Here is an 18,933-nt window from a genome sequence, read left to right as displayed (position 1 = left end):
GTATGTTTTATATTTTCCTTCAGACCAGTGATGGACTGGAAACAGAGATCGATGAAACACATCAGAGAGACACTTTCACTGTGCCATTCTAAGAGCCTTCATCACACAGTCTGAACATGACAGAGTAATTTGTTCTGACATTGTCCTTTTACCCTCCATGCTCTAACAATAACTATCGAGGCATCCTGTCTCTTCTCTCAGCAGTCACTTTGATGCTTTCTCCCATCTAATGTTCATAGTTGAAACTTACTTGAAGCCTATTTCCAGTTCCTTTTCCTTAGAACACCTAATACTTTTCAATATTTAACTCATCCCATTCTAGCTAGCAGGAAAGGGGATTAACAGCAAAGCACAGAAACCCCACAGATGTTTTTTCTCTTATCTTCACCATTTATCTAACATTCTTATGAAGTTATTACCAAGTCAAAATTTCTAATAAAATTGATTATTGACAATGCTCCTGTATTACACAAATTATTGAACATACTTAAGCTTATGTAGCTTCATTTCCCAGCCTGCAAGCATGGAGAATTTCTCTAAGTCCTGATTCAGTAAGCCACTGCCCATTCTGATACTATTCTAATACCATCTGCTGAAATTCAAGGAGTGAACCAATTCAAACATTAAAAATCTGACCTGTCAAATTCCACTAAACTTCTCTGCCTCTCCCATCTCCTCCGTTCTTACTGGACTGCAAAACTCACTTGCACAACATTGAATGTTACCAGCATTTAACATTAAGCTTACTCTTAAAATATCACACTTAAAATACAAAAAAAAAGGCAACAATTGATCTTTAAGTAAGATTTTTTTTCCCATCTTTTTTATGGCATAAAACAACCTTACCTACACAGGAATGAAATTAAGATGCCTTTGTAATCCCTAAAGCGAAATATGTGAAGACAATAGACAGGTAAGAAATAGTTGAGAAGTTCTGTCAAGATGCACCTCATGCATATGGTGGTACAAGATTGTCTTCTGTTTGCCCTCTTTCAGCAGAAGTAAGTTATAGTTGTCTTCTGTTGAGAACATGGGAGCCAATGAAGGCTGAATCACCTGCCAGATACTGAAAAAATTTGTACACACAAACTGATAGAGAAATCCAGAGAAACCTTCCATACTTGTTTGGCAGAAAAACTTCTAAATAAGTTACCTACCCCCAGCATCTGAACAGAGTTAAAATAATTTAAACCAGAATACAAGAAAAGTCACGTCCAATATAAGTAAAATCATAACTAAAGAAATAACTGACAAAAAATTGACACAACTTTAATTTATAACAATTCTTCATTTCTCTATTACTTAAATAATCCCTAAATGTAAAAAGTAAATAGACACTTTAGCAGATAAAACATTTTACCAGAGTAAAAATCCAAAGATCAAAACTCAATTTTATGTGATATGCAGCAAATAGGCAGAAGCAACTACGAAACTATATTTTTCCATATTTCCAAATAACATTGGTAGCACTTTTCTGAAAGGATAAATTACCACCATTTGGGTAATTATAGCTGAATTATAATTACTGTTTCAGGGGGCAGGGAGGAACAGATTAAAATCAACAAACGGTAACTACTCCTACTGTCAACTCCAAATGAATTTAAAAGCAACCAACTCAAAACTGAAATGACAGGTAAGCATGTCTGTGAGAGCATGGAGAACAAACGTTCTGAATTATTAAGTAAAACTCCTACTGCTGGATGATGTATGCAAGATTTGAAGAAAACGAGACAGAGAAGAACTGACTAAGTATTAAATGGGCTAAGAAACAAGAACTCCTAATGGAGGTCAGGGAGAAGAGCAGAGATGGAGAAAGACAGACTGGGTGAGGAGAACAAAAGCAAGGAACAGAATATAACAGTTATAAAGTTATGCCAGATGACTGCTATCAAGTCAGCTGTGCAGCATGTTCACAAGAGGAAAAAAGCAGCAGCAGCAGCAAATATCGGTAAGTTATGACATACGATGACTTCTGGCTGAGGAACTGGCCGACAGATGCATTAAAATAAAAAGATTTACCCACCACTATGTCAATATAATCCTTTCAGATTAAAATGAACACACAGTTGCAAGGATACAGTAGAATACTTTACAAAAGAACCTCTTTCTTAAAGCATAAGAAGTCTGTTTTTATTGAAATGAAAAGCTCACAAGCTTTCCGGACTGAGGAAATTTTGTGTTTTCCTATATTAAATCACTGGTCAGACTAACAATACAAAAAGGCATTATTCAAAAGAGTAAAAATTTAAAAGTAACAACGAACTTCCTAGAAATAAGCTAGCAATTAACATAGTACAAATTTTACCAATTTAGTATTGACACTTATCATCTAAGTAGAACTCAGATTCAGAAATTATTTGCTTAAGTCATTCAGCCATCCAGACCCTTCCTTCCTCAGGGTTATAAACACAGGAAGAATCTCTTCAGCCTATACATTTAATTAGGCCCTTGACTATACAGTAATGAACAAGGGGACATCATCTATGCATCTTTTCTTTGCTTCAGTTTTTGCCTCACAAGAAAAGTACTCATGGAGCATATAAGCAGATAGGGAGACACAGCTAATGTACAAAGCAATTCAATGTGAAAAGACTATGTTTTCTCACTAATTTTTGAATCAGTAGATTCTGTACATAAAGTTATACTGTATTCATTACATATCTCATTCAGCTGTACCCTTCTAAGGGTCTGTCCAAAGCAATGGAAAAAAATACTCTGGAATTTGCACTACTAAATACATTGCTGCTTCTTTTAAAATCTAAAAATTCCCCCAAAGTATTTGCAGCTCAGCTCATCAAAATGACCGACTCCAAAATTCCATCAAAGTCACATTGGCAGAGAGAAGGAATGACAAAATAAAACACAGAAAAATAATTCTGTGTCATAAATGTTGACATTTATCAACTATCAACAGCACCTGTTAAATTAAAGAACACAAAAGAGCATCCACATAAACGGGAAGACTTCAGAACAGATCATAAAAGAAATTCCAAGATTCTGCTCTAGACTTTTTTTTATCCCTTGTGAATTCCCACTGAACTATACTGTGCAATGCAAAATACAAATAAATACCTTGCTATCTCTGGTCTTTAACTTCAAAGATTCTTAATGCTTTAATTCAAACCAGTTAAGTTTCACCTGGGATGTAAAAGTTTTACAAGATGTTTTTTCCTAAGAGATTGTTATCTATACCTTCTTCACAGATTTGCAAAAAGACCCTCAAATTTAAAGTACACTTGGCTCTTAACATATCAAAAGAATATATTTATTTTCTTATATGTGATTTGTTTTACTAAATATACAGATCTTGAAATAGTAATTTGTAAATCACATCTTCTTATATGATTAAAGCCAGCTAGAAAACACACTACATCTAATGTATCATTTTTACTAACAGATGAGGATATCAGCAATGTGCTCAGAATGTCACCACTATATTTTAAGATGTTATACTATCATCAAAGATCGCATACAGAAAGGTAGAAGACAAAGAGAAACGTGATAGAAAATTTTTATCAAAAACAAACAAAAAAAAAATCCAACATTACTATAAGTGTTTTCTTTTAACAGTTATTTAAAGGATAGGCCAGTTCCAATGTAGTTATTAATGCTCAGCCGAGTTTTCCTCAAAACAGTCTGAACATAGGTAAAATAAAAGGCTTGGTGGGAAAAACTTTACAGCCTAACAAGAAAAGATATGAAAATAAGTACTATGGGAATGAACATGCAAGTAGGGGGGGAAAAAAGTGAAAGAATATGGAAGTGAAAAACAGATCTAGTGGAAAACCAAAAAAAAAGGTTAATTAAGCTATCTGCTGGACAGAAAGCAGTAGCAGAGAGTATGCAGGCACGGAATCATTATGCCAGTAACAGCCCATACTTCCAAGGAAGGAGGATTAAGATTCCACATACATGTTACATTCAGTGCTGCTTAGAACACAGAAAAATAGAAATCTAAAAACAGTTATTACATTCTGAAGATAGCATAACTGGGGGTAGGGGGCATACAAAAAACCGCCACCAAACCAACCAAACAACAAGAACCAATGCACAAGAATAAGTTACATAAAAGGAAAATTACATTAAGTAAAGCTTTAGATATTATTGAGAGGAGAACGCACTGCACTGAGCACTTAAATATCATGCCCGAATTCCTACAAGCCTTTCTCCCTTACTATTTCCTTTAAGTATTTCCTTCCCTATTTCCCAAAAACACTAAATATATTTGATTGCACTAGTGAGGTCCATTTGGGCAACAAGACTGCCCTAAAAGAAAAAAAAAGCTTGTTAGTTTTGAATTACTTTCTCACTGGCAGTGACAGCTAATTTGCTTTGTTCCTTGTTAATGAAGTCTTCACACACAGATCTGACTGAAGAAAGAGATTGTTTTTCTTTGCATCAGCCATTAGGCTGATGTCTGTCTGCATCATGGATATCTGCACCACAGCACATCCTTTCTCCAGTTCAAATCAGCAAAGTATCTAAGCAAGTCTTCAGAAAACCATCCATACAGTAGCTTAGAGAACCGTTCCCCTAAGATGTTTTAATTCAATGAGCATCACATTCAGTGACTATAATGAAGCTTACTGAGCTATGTAAATAGTCAACATACTTTTAAATTAACAATAATTCAAAGTCTGTATTAATGCTGTGCTACCTAAAAAAAAAATGAGCACTGGTATTTGCACATGCAAGACTGTGTAGCACTTTGCACACAAGAAGTCCTTCATTTACTGTTCCAGCAACATTTAACTTCAGTATTATTATTTCTGTACAGAGCACTAGATGAACTACAGATACTATGTGATTGACTTCTGAAAGTTGGAACAGTACGATGAGGTACAGCTTTGTGTTATTTTCCAAATGGGGCAAGAAGGTAATGAATTGAAATCTCATCTCCCACTTAGTAAAGATAAGAGTGGGATGTAATCAGTCTCCCTATGGGGTACATCTGATTAAGATCAAAGGGGAAGATGTCTGGTAAAGAGCACCTCCACAGTTCCAGTTACTATCATCTGCACGAACTGAAATGACTCAAGAGCAGTCTTGCATGATACTGCAAAAGCCTGAAAAGTAAATCACTAGGAAAACAGGATACTTTCTAAAAAAGCTGATTAGTCATGGCTATAAAATAGTTAAGGCTCATTTGGATCTCAAGTTCCGCTTCACTCTAATAAATAACTTAGATTGAAACTAACACTCAGCAGAACTCTCAATTAAACTAGTGAAAAATCAACCGATTTAAAGCAGTCAAGGAATTAAAAGCTCTCTGAAGCAACACCTCAGCTGATCCTACATGCATGATAATTATTTTTAACTGGTTTTGCTCCTGTCTTAGATCTCGCTCACTGCCACTTTCCTGCAGCTCCATTAGCAATGAACCACAATCTAAGAGGCAAGTAACAAAAGAGTGTGAGGACATTACTTTGCAGTACCCTAGTCTTCTGTTTGCCTTAAGCCCTGAAATTTCAGTCTGTTCAGAAATTCACCTTTTTGTTCACTGCACAGCCTGCTGCTACCTGAGCAACCTGATCTAAGCTGACCTTGCACTAAGCAGGGGATTGAAACAGATGACCTCCAGATGTCCTCTTCAATCTAAATTAGTCTGTGACTCTAGACAACCTGAAAGGGTGTTTTAGAAAGCATTTAGAGCATATGAATATTTTTGGCAGGGACTCACACTTCTTATATCTAAAATTCCATGAATCAACATAAATCTGTTCAAAAGCTAGTAAGACAAGAACTAAGTCCAAAATAACAACAAAGATATACAAACACCATCAATATCACTGACTTTAAGAGCTGGGAGATTGGGAAAACTGCAGGAGCTTCAGTTGGCGACTCATCTCCATTGCTCCATGTTGTAAACAACATGCCTAACTTCTCCATTCCCTTCTGCACTCCTGAGTAGTTAATAAGAACCTACCCCCCCATCTATCTGAATACTCCACAGCAATCAAGGTTTAACTAGCAGATGAAACCACTTCTACACAGGTCAATGAAGTGGTAGGAAAACTACCAACTCGCTTTTTTTCCAGCTAGAACTCATGCATGTCTCCTCAATAATTCAGCTGTTTTTCAAATGAGTATAAATGCCCAGTTCTACCCTTCCTTTTTATCTGGGGAATCAGCAAAATTTATAATTCTTTTTTTCTTAGAATCACAGAATATCTCAAGTTGGAAAGGACCCTTAAGGATCACTGAGTCCAACTCCCTGCTCCTTGCAGGACCACCTAAAAAGAAACCATGTGATTAAGAGCATCATCCACATGCTCCTTGGACTCTGACAGGATTGGTGCCGTGATCATTTCCCTGGGAGCCTGTTCCAGCGATCGACCATGGTCTCAGTGACAAACCTGTTCCTAATGTCCAACATGAACTTCCCTTGATGCAGCTTCATTCCATTTTCTCGTGTCCCGCCCCTGGTCACCAGAGAGAAGAGACCAGCACCTCCCCCTCTGTCGTCCCCCAAGAGGAAGCAGTAGGCTGCCATGAGGGCTTCCGTCAGCCTCCTCTTCTTCAAGCAGAACAAGCCAAGTGACCTCAGCTGCTCCTCCTAAGTCCTGCCTTCAAGGCCTTTCACCATCTTGGTTGCCCTCCTCTGGACACACTCACTCTAATAGTTTGACATCCTTACATTGAAGCACCCCAAAGTGCACACAGTGCTCAAGGTCGGGCCACACCAGTGCAGTACAGAGTGGGACAGTCACCTCCCTCAACCAGCCAGCTCTGCTGGGCCTGATGCTCCCCAGGACATGGTTGGCCCTTTTGGCTGCCAGGGCACACTGTTGGCTCAATTCAACTTCCCAGCAACCTGAACCCCCTCAGAGGTTTTTCCACAGGGCTGCTCGCCAGCCTCTCCTCCTCCAGTTTGTACATATAACCAGGATAATCCCATTCCAGGTGGAGAATCCAGCACCTGCTCTTGTTAAATTTCATCTAGTTGGTGATTGCAAACCAGGTTTCTAGTCTCTCCAGATCTCCCTGTAAGGCCTCACTACCCTTGATGGAGTCCACAGCTCCTCCTAGTTTAGTATCACTGGCAAACCTGCTTAATGTACATGCAATTTCTGTGTCCAGATCATTTATAAAAACATTAAAGAACACTGGCCCTAAAATTGAGCCCTGGGGAACCCCACTAGTGACTGGCTGCCAGTCTAATGCAACCCCATTTACTATAACTATTTGAGCCCAACTTGTCAGCCAGTTTTTAATTTTTGTGTACTTTTATGTTTAAAATCCAAATGTGTTTTCTTTTGAAGCAAGAGAGCCATCAGCAGAAGATGTAAACAGGCCAGACTGGTGGTCCCAGGCTTAATTTGGCCCTTTCCATAATTCTGTCACTCCTGGCACCCTCAGTTTTGTGGAAAGATAATACAGCTTTTAGAAGTGCCTGAGATGTTAAAACCTCCTGTTGCACATACCTATGATCAGTTATGTAGACCCAGAAGCTACTGCAGATTTTATGCAGACCAGGATAGACAATCCTACACTGCGATACAGCTCCTACCCCTGAAAAAGCTGAACCACCTTGTTTGAAAGTATGTAGAGAAATCAGTGTCAGAAGTGTAAGTTTACAAGATGAAAATTGGTGAAATCATGTTAAGTTGTAAACTAATTTTACAACACCAATACCATTTCCAAATTAAGGAAAAAAAGTGTATTTTCATGTCACATCTGCTGTTTGCAAATGAACAACATTAACAACTTCACATGCTTACTAAAGTCACTGCATTTATACACACATCAGATACATGTGCATGTATGTGTTATTTCCAACTACTGTGAAGGAACTACAAACTCTAAATTTATGATCCATCAACACTGACTGGATTTCCAAGCTCTTCCTCAAGAAGTTTCTCTGTCTTACATTGACAAACAGAACTATATATATGATCAACTTGGAAGCCATGGATAACATGAAATTCTGAACTTATCTGATCTCAAATGGAATTGGAAGATCAAAGCACAATGCTTAACTGAAAACCTAGGCTTCAGTAAAAGTTTGCATTTACATGAACTGTAATGCAAAAACGACTTGATAATCAATTTCACTTCAACCATGCTATGTGGAAAGCAGAGTTTTGTTCCTGTTTATGTGCATAAATGCATCCAGATTTTAAAATTAAACCCATTCCACTGGGTCTAGGGACAAAGCACAAGCCATACTCACTACCACAGAGCCACAGACGATATAATAGCAAGACTTCCTTAAATAAGGAATAAATGAGGAAAAAGAATCCGCATAATTTTGAGGCTTTTGGTCCTCTGCATTGCAGCATTTTTTTTTAAATGTTACTTCTTAAGATAATCTACCTGAAACTGTAAAAGGAGCTTACATAGTATAAACATCAGTTGAAAAAGCTCTCAAATGCAAGCTCTTAAAACTGACTGCATTTTTTATTGCAGCAGCTAGCATTTTAATCAAGAAAAACTTCAGAAAAATATTAATATAAACGTACATAGTTTATAAAGACAAAAATAGCTTTACTAACCCTTTTGTAAACATAGGGCTTTCAGCAAGGGCCAGCACAGTCATTATTCAAACTCCTCTTAACCAGGCCTGCTCATTTGCTGTACTCTCTTGATCAGCCCTGCACTGAACATATATCTATAAATAGATGTTAGTCTAGGAAAAGCCATCCTCACTTATCTGTAGTGGACTTCACACCTTTACATGTCAAGAGGAAACGCAAACTATTATGTCAGTGTAGTGCAAATTACTACACGCATGCAAGATAGCAACTATGTCTTGATGAAGGCACTTTTGTATTACGAACGAGCCTCCAGAGGTGATTTTGCTAAAGATTTATAGTTTTGACTAATCAGGGGAGATTTTCACAACAACCAACAGAACTTTACCCCTACCACACTGCTCACCCTTCCTGCAAAATACCATGCTTCTCTGCCACAGGATGAGAACTTGTGCTGTTCCAGAGACAGGAAAAAGAAAGAAGAAAGAAAGAAAAAAGTCACCAGAACTTAACACAACTGACACATGCAATTCCTAAGCCTCAGTATCGGAAACAGCTGAATTGCTATGGCTGAAATAATAAAACATCAACTACATGAAGACAGGTAAGGTGGATACAGAAAACCTCCTGCGTAACCTGATTTTCATAAATGCCAGTTTTGCTTTATTTTCACCTCATGCAACTCGTAAGAACAGGTTTTTAGATAATCCACATGTTATTTCTTTGTAGGTATTTAAGCAATAACTCTATAGTACATAGAGTATAAAATACTGTTTAAACTAGGTTTGTGTGAAAGCAAGAAGTATTGTATTTTACATACTTGAAAACAGAGACCTAAAATCTCTAACTGACAGAGGAATTTAAAAAAAAAAAAAAAAAAATTGTTTTATCTTGAGACCAGGTACCAGACTATCAGTTCCTTACTCTCCATGTTGAAATTCTGAGTTCCTTACTCTCTAGGATGAAAAAATAAAGTCATTTAAAAAAAAAAAAAAAAAAGGACACTCCCTGAAAAAGTTCTAAAGCCAAAATTTAACTCAAACCAACCCTGAAGTTAAATTATTTTCTAGGATTTACAATAAACATGCTGATAGAATAAATTAATTTTTAAAGCTTAAGTGTGTATCACCAAAAAAAAGGGAAAACACCTTTTTCATACTCTGAAACTCTTCAGTGCTTGTTATTCTATCCATTTAATTCACTGTGAATCACGCAACAGAAGGAAGTTACAAATATGTAAAAGTAAATTATTTATTTTGAAGGAAGGAATGTATATGGTCTAATAAGTTTATAACAACAAAAGAAGATCTGCATCTTATCTCACCAAAAGTTCAACCTCAGGAGACTGAAATGTTTGCCAGTAGGTTCTAAATCACACAGACACCAATGAACATAGATCTTAATTGTAGAGATTAGCTGACCAGAAATTTCCACTACCATTAATGAGCTAACTAAAGAATATTGATCAGATGTTTTCTGTCCTAGCAAGCAGAAGATTTCCCAAATCACAGGTCTGGAAACATTTCAAGAAGGAGATAAAACATTTCCAAAACCAAATGAATGCCTCTCAAGATAAATGCATTTAATATAAAACTTTACTAGCAAATACTTGAATAATAAAATTAGCTTTAAAAGTTAACATCACAATAAAGGGGCTGTAAAACAATCTACTGGGGAATGATTCAGAGACAGCAAAGGGCGCAGGTGGAAATCAGGTAGAAAGTCAATAAGGAATTGGTTGTTAACACTGTGAAGGCAGACTGATTTTGAAAAGATATTGTACAACTAAAAATGAAAAAAAAACCTCACAATTCATGTACTACAGAAAGAACTATTAGACCCATTTCCCACCAAGTTTCACATGGATAGTTCTGCCTTCCTCAGAAGGACTATGTATGGATTTCTTCCTAGCCTCAAAAGGTTGGATAACTTTAACAGACATTCACAGGTCAAGCCCCTAGCCCTTATCCATGAGTAACTAAGTTGCATGTATGAGTTGACTGGAGTTTTTACCACCAAGAAATCTACATGCCCATGCGAGTCTTAAGCTTATCAACTAATGCTTTTTGAGCTCACTGGTTTGTTTGATGATTAATTTGATCCACCAATTTCTACGCAAAGGGTGTAAGTAGTAAAGAATTTACTGTGTTCCTTCCTAAATGATCAGTTCCACAGTCAAATAATCCCTCCGCTGACAAAGAAATACTTTTTCTCTCCTATTCAGAACGTGCTAACTTCCCATCACTGGATCTACTTATGACTTTAATAACTCAAAGAAATTTCAACTGTCAGACATTTTATCTGTTTCAATATTTCTTTGCTATTGCCAAGTCTCTTAATATCTTATTCAATAAACTGAAGCATATTCAGCTGCTTGAGTCTCTATTAAGCGAAGTTTCATGATTCTTCTCTGACATTCTTCCTCTGTACATGCACATGTACATCATTCTTAAGCTGCTGTCACTGGAACTAGACACAGAACTCTACTGCATTTTCAACAGTTATTGCTGAAATAAAACATTAACATCATATCTTTTACTAATATTTTCTGTGTGCATATGGATTTTTAAAAGATGTGTATCTGCTCTCTCATTGCTTCATACTAAGAGCTTACATACAATAAACCCTACACAGTTTTCAGGAAACAGGTCTAATCTCAAAAATACTCTTCTCCATATACGACCTCACATACTGTTGGTCTTCACTCAGTTCACTAACCAATCTTCTTTCATTCTCAGTGACTAATACTTAATGTTCAGGTTTTACTAGGAATAGATACACACTTTCTCTCATACAACATGCTTTAATTTAAAATTTTAAATTGGAAATTTATTTTTAAAATATATTTATTTTTTTAAAAAATTTTAAAAATATAAAAATAAATTTATAAAAATATAAAAGTTTTGAGACAACAGTCTAATCTTATGAAACTGTGTTAGAAACATGGTTTGATTACTTCAGATTACCAATTTTGAGATCTCTTCCTATTAGCCAGTCCCCAGCCAATATACGGCAAATATCTCACAAGTATTTATTTGCAAGATTAATCCTTTAAAAATCACAAATGAAACTCTGGAATTAACAGAAAAATATTTCAACATCATTTGGATTGTAATTTACTGCTTCTAACTTACTAATGGCTACTATACAAAAATTTATTAAAAGTTTCATTAAATAAACAAGAGAAGTTCCTCTCACAAAAACCCATACAGAACTTCCATCATACTCTATCCCACTTGCAAAATGGGATTTATCAGCCTTAAGGAGAATGTTCTGAATCAAAAGCATTTCCAGACCAATCATCATCCAGTGAAGCCAAACACCTTTGAGAAGACTACCAACTGAGAAATGCAACTTCTGACTGTTCCAAATCATTTCATGAAAAATAAAAAATACCCAACATACATCTCTTAGGCACTAAACAAGTAACTTATCAGTGGGATTTTAAACTAAAACACATATTTATATAACATATGTACTCTGGTAAGAGGAATAGTTTTAAATTCTGTTACGCAAACAATGAAATTACCTGTAATTCCAAACGTCAAAAAACCCAAAGCAAATATTTTCCCAGAATTCTGATCTATAGGATATTAACTAACATTAGTCACTACTGCATAACTTTAATACAAAATCAGATTTGAACATTAATCATGGCAATTTAATTTTATTTTCTTAGACAGAATATATATTTTATCTTGGTAAGCAAATATGCCAAAATAAATTCTTGTCTACCCTACTTTACTTTCTCATTATCAAACAAAAACATTTTAGTTTAGTTTACTAAGTCTGTTGTACTTCCCATTATTACAAGAATAATCAGAGAATTCTGGTCATTCAAATAAGATGCATATCTCATGAGAAAACAGTCCTTTAAATTGAGTTATAGGTTAAAATAACCATTGAGTACTTGAGAGGAAAGGATTTCATCTTCATATAATAAAAGACAAACAATTCTTCATGAGAAGACAGGAAAGGAAATTGCCAGAGTGAAAGATACTTGTGGAACAAAGTTAACACCATGGAAGTGTTTGCTCAACAATCTGTATATGACCCCAAAACATGAGAAGTTTTGTATCAGCTAAAACCAGCAAATTCCTGTCTTCTTCCCAATCTGACATCAAGCTGAGCTGATGGAAATATTAAACTTCCAGTTCACCATAATTTCTATCCTGCCACAAGTTACTTACCCCTCAGACCTGCTAATGGGGCTGCTCAAAAGTATTGTCTAACCCATCTCAAAGTGAGCCAAGATCAGGAAAGATGCAATAATTTTCTGCAATTTGTCTCATTTTGACAGAAGGGGGTTAGGGAACAAGTCCCAAGGAAAGCTTAACCATGCAACCTAAGTTGTGCACAATACAAGTGAGAAGTGAAATACTAAGTGTTCTGGGACAAGAGGAGTAAATATGTGCAACAAAACAACTGCCTTCCCATGCTAAATTAAGAACATTGCAATTGACTAGAAAAAGCCAACTTCCCTGGAAAAGGCTGTCCCTTCTTGCCGGACTCACTGCACAATTCTGAACAGAGCAAATTGTTAAGAAAGCACCGAAGTACTGTGAATATCTAAATTCTGTGATTGCCAGATAAACCAAGCCATTTTTAAATGTGTATTTAGATAGACAAAAAAAGAACTTTCAAGTTTCTTCCCATCACAAAAAAAACAACTTTACCCTGGTATGACTAAAAATAAATCATCTAATGGAATTGTATTCTTTTCTGTTCTAAATTAAATCTGAAAACTTGCCTAAACTGTAATACTGTCCTGGGAAAAAAGTATTTCATAAAAATCTTGAACAAAATGTTTCAAACTTCAATAATTTATCTTGATATAGAATATTTCACACGAAGTGAATATATATGTATATACACACCTACATACATAGTGCTTGAAACTACTTAGTAAGAATTACTTTTTTTCCTAGGACAGAAGTCCAAGCCATACTACACCACTAGCAAATTCAGTTGTTTCACCTCAATATTATTTGCATTCCCTACTTATAAAGTAGTACGATGCAACTAAATATCACTCAGGGTGACCTTTTTGGAGTCCTAACTTGGGACTCCAAAGCAGGTCCTATGATCTACAGGATGTAGCTTGTTTTAAGAAGTAAATCTAGAAACTACACAAAACCACAAGCCTAAGACTGCACAACTAAACAAAGATTTTTTTAAATGATCCTCTAGATAGAAGTGAAACATTATTAATTATTTTCAAGCATGCTTTGCCATCTAGTCTTCAAATCTGTGAAGACAGATGCAGTGTTGAAGTTTAGTTTCTAACGAAAGCTTATACAAACATCTTGGTAGTAGCCTTGGCATTACTATCTTAATGCTTTAAGCAGTTTCAAAGCCGCAGACCGATCAGTGTTAACTGCATTTATTACACATAAAACGTTCAACACACTGAACAGTGTTAAGATGATTAATATTTATTCAAAAGCTTTCTTCAGTGCTGTAGTTTGTTCGGTGCTTCTTAACAAAAAAAAAAAAGGTCGGTATGTGTAACAAGTTTGTCATATTTCTTCAAACATATTATTCACAAAATCTACAAATTCTGCATAACAGCAGGACAATATAACTATACTTACACTGAACCGCACAAGTCCAGATTCCGCTTTTACCTATGTTTTCACATGCATGGTATTACTGATACTTCAAACATTCAAGAAAAGTAAATTTATAGCTTCAGTTCTCCAGTTGTCAATCAAGCTATTCCAGGCCTTAACAGAGTTCAGACAAACTCCAAGGTTAGAATCACAGAATGATTTGGGTTGGTAGGGACTTTTAAAGGTCATCTAGCCCAACTCCGCTGCAAGGAGCAGGGACATCTCCAACCAGATCAGGTTGCTCAGGGCCTCATCCAACCTGGCCTTGAATGTTTCCAGGGATGCGGCATCCACCACCTCTCTGGGTAACCTGTTCCAGTGTTTTAGCACTCTCATTGTAAACAAATTTCTCCTTATGTCCCGTTTGAATCTACTTATCGATTGGGTTATACTCAGTTAAAGTGTAATCAGCTTAGGCTGAAAGGCTATCAACACAGAGTGAGCAGACAGTATATAAACTCAAGATTAGATTCAATAAATCCAGGAGAAATGCCATGTAATCCTGATTTCACAGCCAATGGAGTTGTCCTTCGCATGGCCAAGCAGGCTGGAGATACCAAATCTCACACTCTCCTGACAGCATACTACAATGGAAAGGGAAAAAAAAAGCTACGGAACAAGTATGTGAACTCTAGGAGGCTGTACATCTTATGGAGCACAGACTTCATCTATGGAATTAAAACAGAATCACCTAGGCTGAAGAGAGCTTGCCAGTTCAAGATAAGCAGAATGGCATCATGGGAGGAAGAGCAACTGATTGCTCCATGGGGAGGAAAACTGACTGCTGGCCATCTTCAGCAGTATTATTCCAGACCTTGTTAAAATCTCTTTTCTGTCACGCTATCAAGCCTTTATGCAGTCCTAGGCCTAAATAAAGGAACACTTGCCAGAAAACAATGGTCATGAAGGAGGAGTCACATACTGATAGCTGCCCTTCAGACATAGAAACAAGGCAGCTAATAGGAGGGAGACAAGATAGCAGCTATTCTAGATGCAAAACTGGTTAATAGGATGGAGCTGGTTAACATACAAAAAGTGAAAGGTAGCTGAGATAAAAGTGATCATGAAACAGCACTGTTCACTAAGATGTACTGAATTTCAAAAGGAGAGAAAACTCTTCTAAACAGCAATGCTTGCAATCATGAGACATAAGTTATGCAAAACTAACAGTTTGTGAAGGATGAGTGGTGTAGATATATTTTGCATGCTTGAGACTACAAATTATATTTGCAAAATTAATCTTATTGTCAACTGTTCCATTAAAAAGGTAGTTAGGCTACCATTGTCAGTTCGTTTTAAACATGAAAAGAATTATTTTTAAAATGTATTCATTTCTATTTTCTGAACACTATGATGTCACTTATTCTAATCCACACCACAAGTGGCAGTCCCTTTCATTAAGACACAGAGAACAGTTACTAAGCAATAGTATACGATTTTAAAAAATCCATTCCACACCTTATCCCATGGAGCAGAGAAGCTTCCTATTTGAAACATATATTGACAAAAGTCTAAGGATTAAATTATACCTTAAAAGCAAAATTTTATTTCTGAAGATTTGAAGCTACTTTGCTGAAATAACTCCATCTATTTAATTGCAGACAGATCTACATTGAAACACAAATTTTCCCTAAATAACTTATTACAGAACTTACTCAGTGATGGCAACCAATATTCTCTAAGATACCTTTCAGAGTATGAACATTTACTTAATTTACTAGAGGGTGAGAGAAGCAAGACTTGCGAGAGGAATTTTCTACAGCAAACCAGCTGTTAAAGCAACCACAGCCCTAGCTGCAATGACAAATCACAAAGTTCAGGACTGCTAAATTTCAAGTTTGGCTGCAATTCTACTTCTAAGAAGAAAAAAATACATGAGAGCAGGGACACATAACACCTGCTGCTGGAACGTGTAGTATCACTGTGCTCTCTTGCTTATTCATACAGCACTACCCATCACATTTGTGATAAGAAAACATCCAAATAACAAAAACAGTATTATCCGTTTCCGCTTCCTCCTTTGTTTTAACACAGAAGCCAACTGATATTTTGGAATGATACAAACAAGGAGTCATGTCTTAAAACACAGGGTATTTTTTAGGTCACTCTGCTCAGGTGTAGTTCCAGAGAGGAGAATACTCTTTAAAGTCTCATTTTCTAAATTTTCTTTCAGGCAAAGCATTAATGTTGGCATTTCTGCTACTATAAACTTTACTGCAGCTCTGTACACACACTCAACATATTGAGGTTGGTATGAATTAACAGCCAAATTTGTGAAAATTGAAGCTATTGTATCTGTAAGGCAAACTTTCATGGAGAAGACAACTGCATTTCTATGTGTCTTTTCTTATGATACAATTTTATTCTAATCCCTTGAAATGTTGGAAAGCTAAAAGCAACATTACACAGTTCTGATAAAATACGCACGAGATTTAAGCTAGTTAAAAAAAAAAATAGAGCTTAATTAGTGTTATTCGTCCTTTCACTTAAGGTTAATCACCAGATTACTTACAAAACTAACAAATTTCTTACTTCCTTCTGCAACTAAAAGCTAACAAACTCTGAACAATCTGTAAAAGTCTAGCAAAATTATTATTCATCTCCAATTCAAGAATAATGAAACTATTTGTTTAAATATAAGTGGTTATAAAAAATTTACTAGAACATGAAAAAATAAACTATATGCTAGTACATGTTTTAACAAGCCATCATCTGGATTTTTTTCAAGGAAAACAAAAGGGCATGAGCTACTGCTATGTATTCACTAACAATCACATCAGTGGACATGAACTTATACAAGCCAACAAAAGGAGTTCTCAGACTTATTATATAACTGCCAAGTCTAGGGTCTGGCTCATTCTAGCCACCAAGGGAAGCTGACAAGCTTCTGTTGCTGTCATATAAGAGACAGAAGGAATTGTGTCTTTTTCTTCTGCAGTCTTTTCAGAGTTCAACGTTGTGTCCTTGAATAGTCATAAAAAACACACTGAGGCTCCCTGCTGGTAACCCATATATCTGCAGTCTGAAGTAAAAAATTTACAAATAGCCTAACAACCACAAATTGGAATATACCATAGTCAAAACCTACTTAGAGGATTTTTTTTTTAATTTAGAGCAAATTTGAATGCTATGAATAAGTCACAAGAAACAGATCATTTCTCAAAATATTTATTTTACAATAGCAATTCTAAGCGCCTTCATTTGAATTACTTCTTAGTTCAGGATACTACTACAGTCTTAATCACCTAGAATCAAAAAAATCTGTCAAGTGCATATAAAGACTATTCTCAAGTAATAATTTGAGTTATTGCAGGTTAACATAAGAAAAAGAAATATATATTTAAAATATTTTTCAAGTCTTCATATAAAATATATTTTAAATGCGTTCTTTTACTTTGAAATATTTTTTTTTATTCCAGATCTCACTTAATATTGTCCTGAGTACTTGCTCAAGAATTCAAAGGACAATATTTAAAGCAAATTAGAGCACAATATTAAAACACAAAAGTCAAATAAGCATTTAAAAAAAACCCTGACAAAGACAGACCTCAATACTCACCCATCATTAGAACATGTCAAAAACTCTTCCTTTATTTTTGGATGCCAACAGCCTGAATTCAGCATTGCTGTGTGACCCTAAATAAACACAAAGAGGTTTTACAAGGTTTTATAAATTTTACTTCAAATCCTTCAAGTAGAATCACATGAAAACTGAGGGCCAAATCCGACCCTTCCAACCAAGGCAGTAGTCGACTGACATCACAATGATGTCAGTACAGATTTTATGTACTCTCATCTATTTAATCCTTGCCTGTTTTCATTTTTGAGTTCTAAAAATATTGCCATTCTTCTATTTCTATTTTTTTCTTTCAGAAAATGGTATGGAATCACACTTTCCCTTTTTATCTTGGGAGAACTGTAATGCAGAGAAAGGATGAAACAACAGGCATCAACATGGTCTCATGCAAATTGTTGCAAGCTATGCAAAAATAACAGGAAGAACAAGAAATACCAGGGTGAGACAATATACATACTCAATGCCAAATTACACTAGCCAAAGACCTTGTTGAAGAAAACTGAGGAAATAAAATTCCAGAGTCAAGGTGGACTTAACCTCAAGTGAGTTTTTCATAAAAGACTAGAAGTGGCAAATTCAGTAATCAGCCCTGCTTCTTTAGGATAGAAAAAGCAAAGGTAAGGATGTTATCTAAAGTAGGCAATAGTCTGGAATTACCTCAGATTGCATCAAGCATAAAGAGAAATACCAAAAAGTCAATGGTGAGATATAACAAATATTTTAGCATTTTTGACTGCTGGACCACAATACACTGGAATTCTAGAAGTTTACAAGACAATGAAAATCTGAATTATTTTTAAGTAAACAAGAACTAAAGCAGATGTTCCTATTTGATGGTTTTATATACATATATCACTAGCCAAAAGAAACAGTCATCTGACAGGAACGGCTTTAGGCAAAACAGCATTTAGCCTAGTTATTTTGCAATATACTTTACAAGCAATAAATAAATCAACTTTATAATCAGTTTGAGCTGTAGATTTTATCATTACTTTTTAGGCTTAAGCTATTTAAAAAACTGACCTGAATTTAAATCATCCATGTAAACAGAATCCTTGTTTCATATAATTTGTGGAAATATGAAGGCAAAGTGGTCAAAATCCAATCAACTGTTCTTAAAATACTTCAACACTATGAATCAGTCCCCCTCCATTTGCATTTTTAACTACTGTTAAAAATCTGCACATTGTTGCTCAGTAGTCTTACACTCATGGCATGTAAGTAACAATACTCTTGCCTTGAAAGAGGTAAATAGTATCAGCAAAAGAAT

At 35.7% G+C, this 18,933-nt stretch overlaps 1 protein-coding gene across 2 annotated transcripts in view; it reads right to left on the bottom strand.

Annotated features, from left to right (window-relative positions):
• Positions 1–18,933, bottom strand: part of WDR70 (WD repeat domain 70) — a 125,070-nt gene that overhangs the window by 61,573 nt on the left and 44,564 nt on the right. For both annotated transcript variants that reach the window (XM_086771031.1, XM_086771030.1), the window contains exon 9: positions 17,646–17,722. In XM_086771031.1, the coding sequence (XP_086627157.1) occupies positions 17,646–17,722 (77 nt within the window). The remainder of the gene's footprint in view (positions 1–17,645; positions 17,723–18,933) is intronic.

Source organism: Chlamydotis macqueenii, chromosome Z (assembly GCF_036417535.1).
Source record: "Chlamydotis macqueenii isolate bChlMac1 chromosome Z, bChlMac1.mat, whole genome shotgun sequence".
In the NCBI taxonomy this organism is placed as follows: Eukaryota; Metazoa; Chordata; class Aves; order Otidiformes; family Otididae; genus Chlamydotis; species Chlamydotis macqueenii.
Note: the sequence above shows the minus strand (reverse complement) of the source record. Positions and strands in the feature narration are given on the sequence as shown.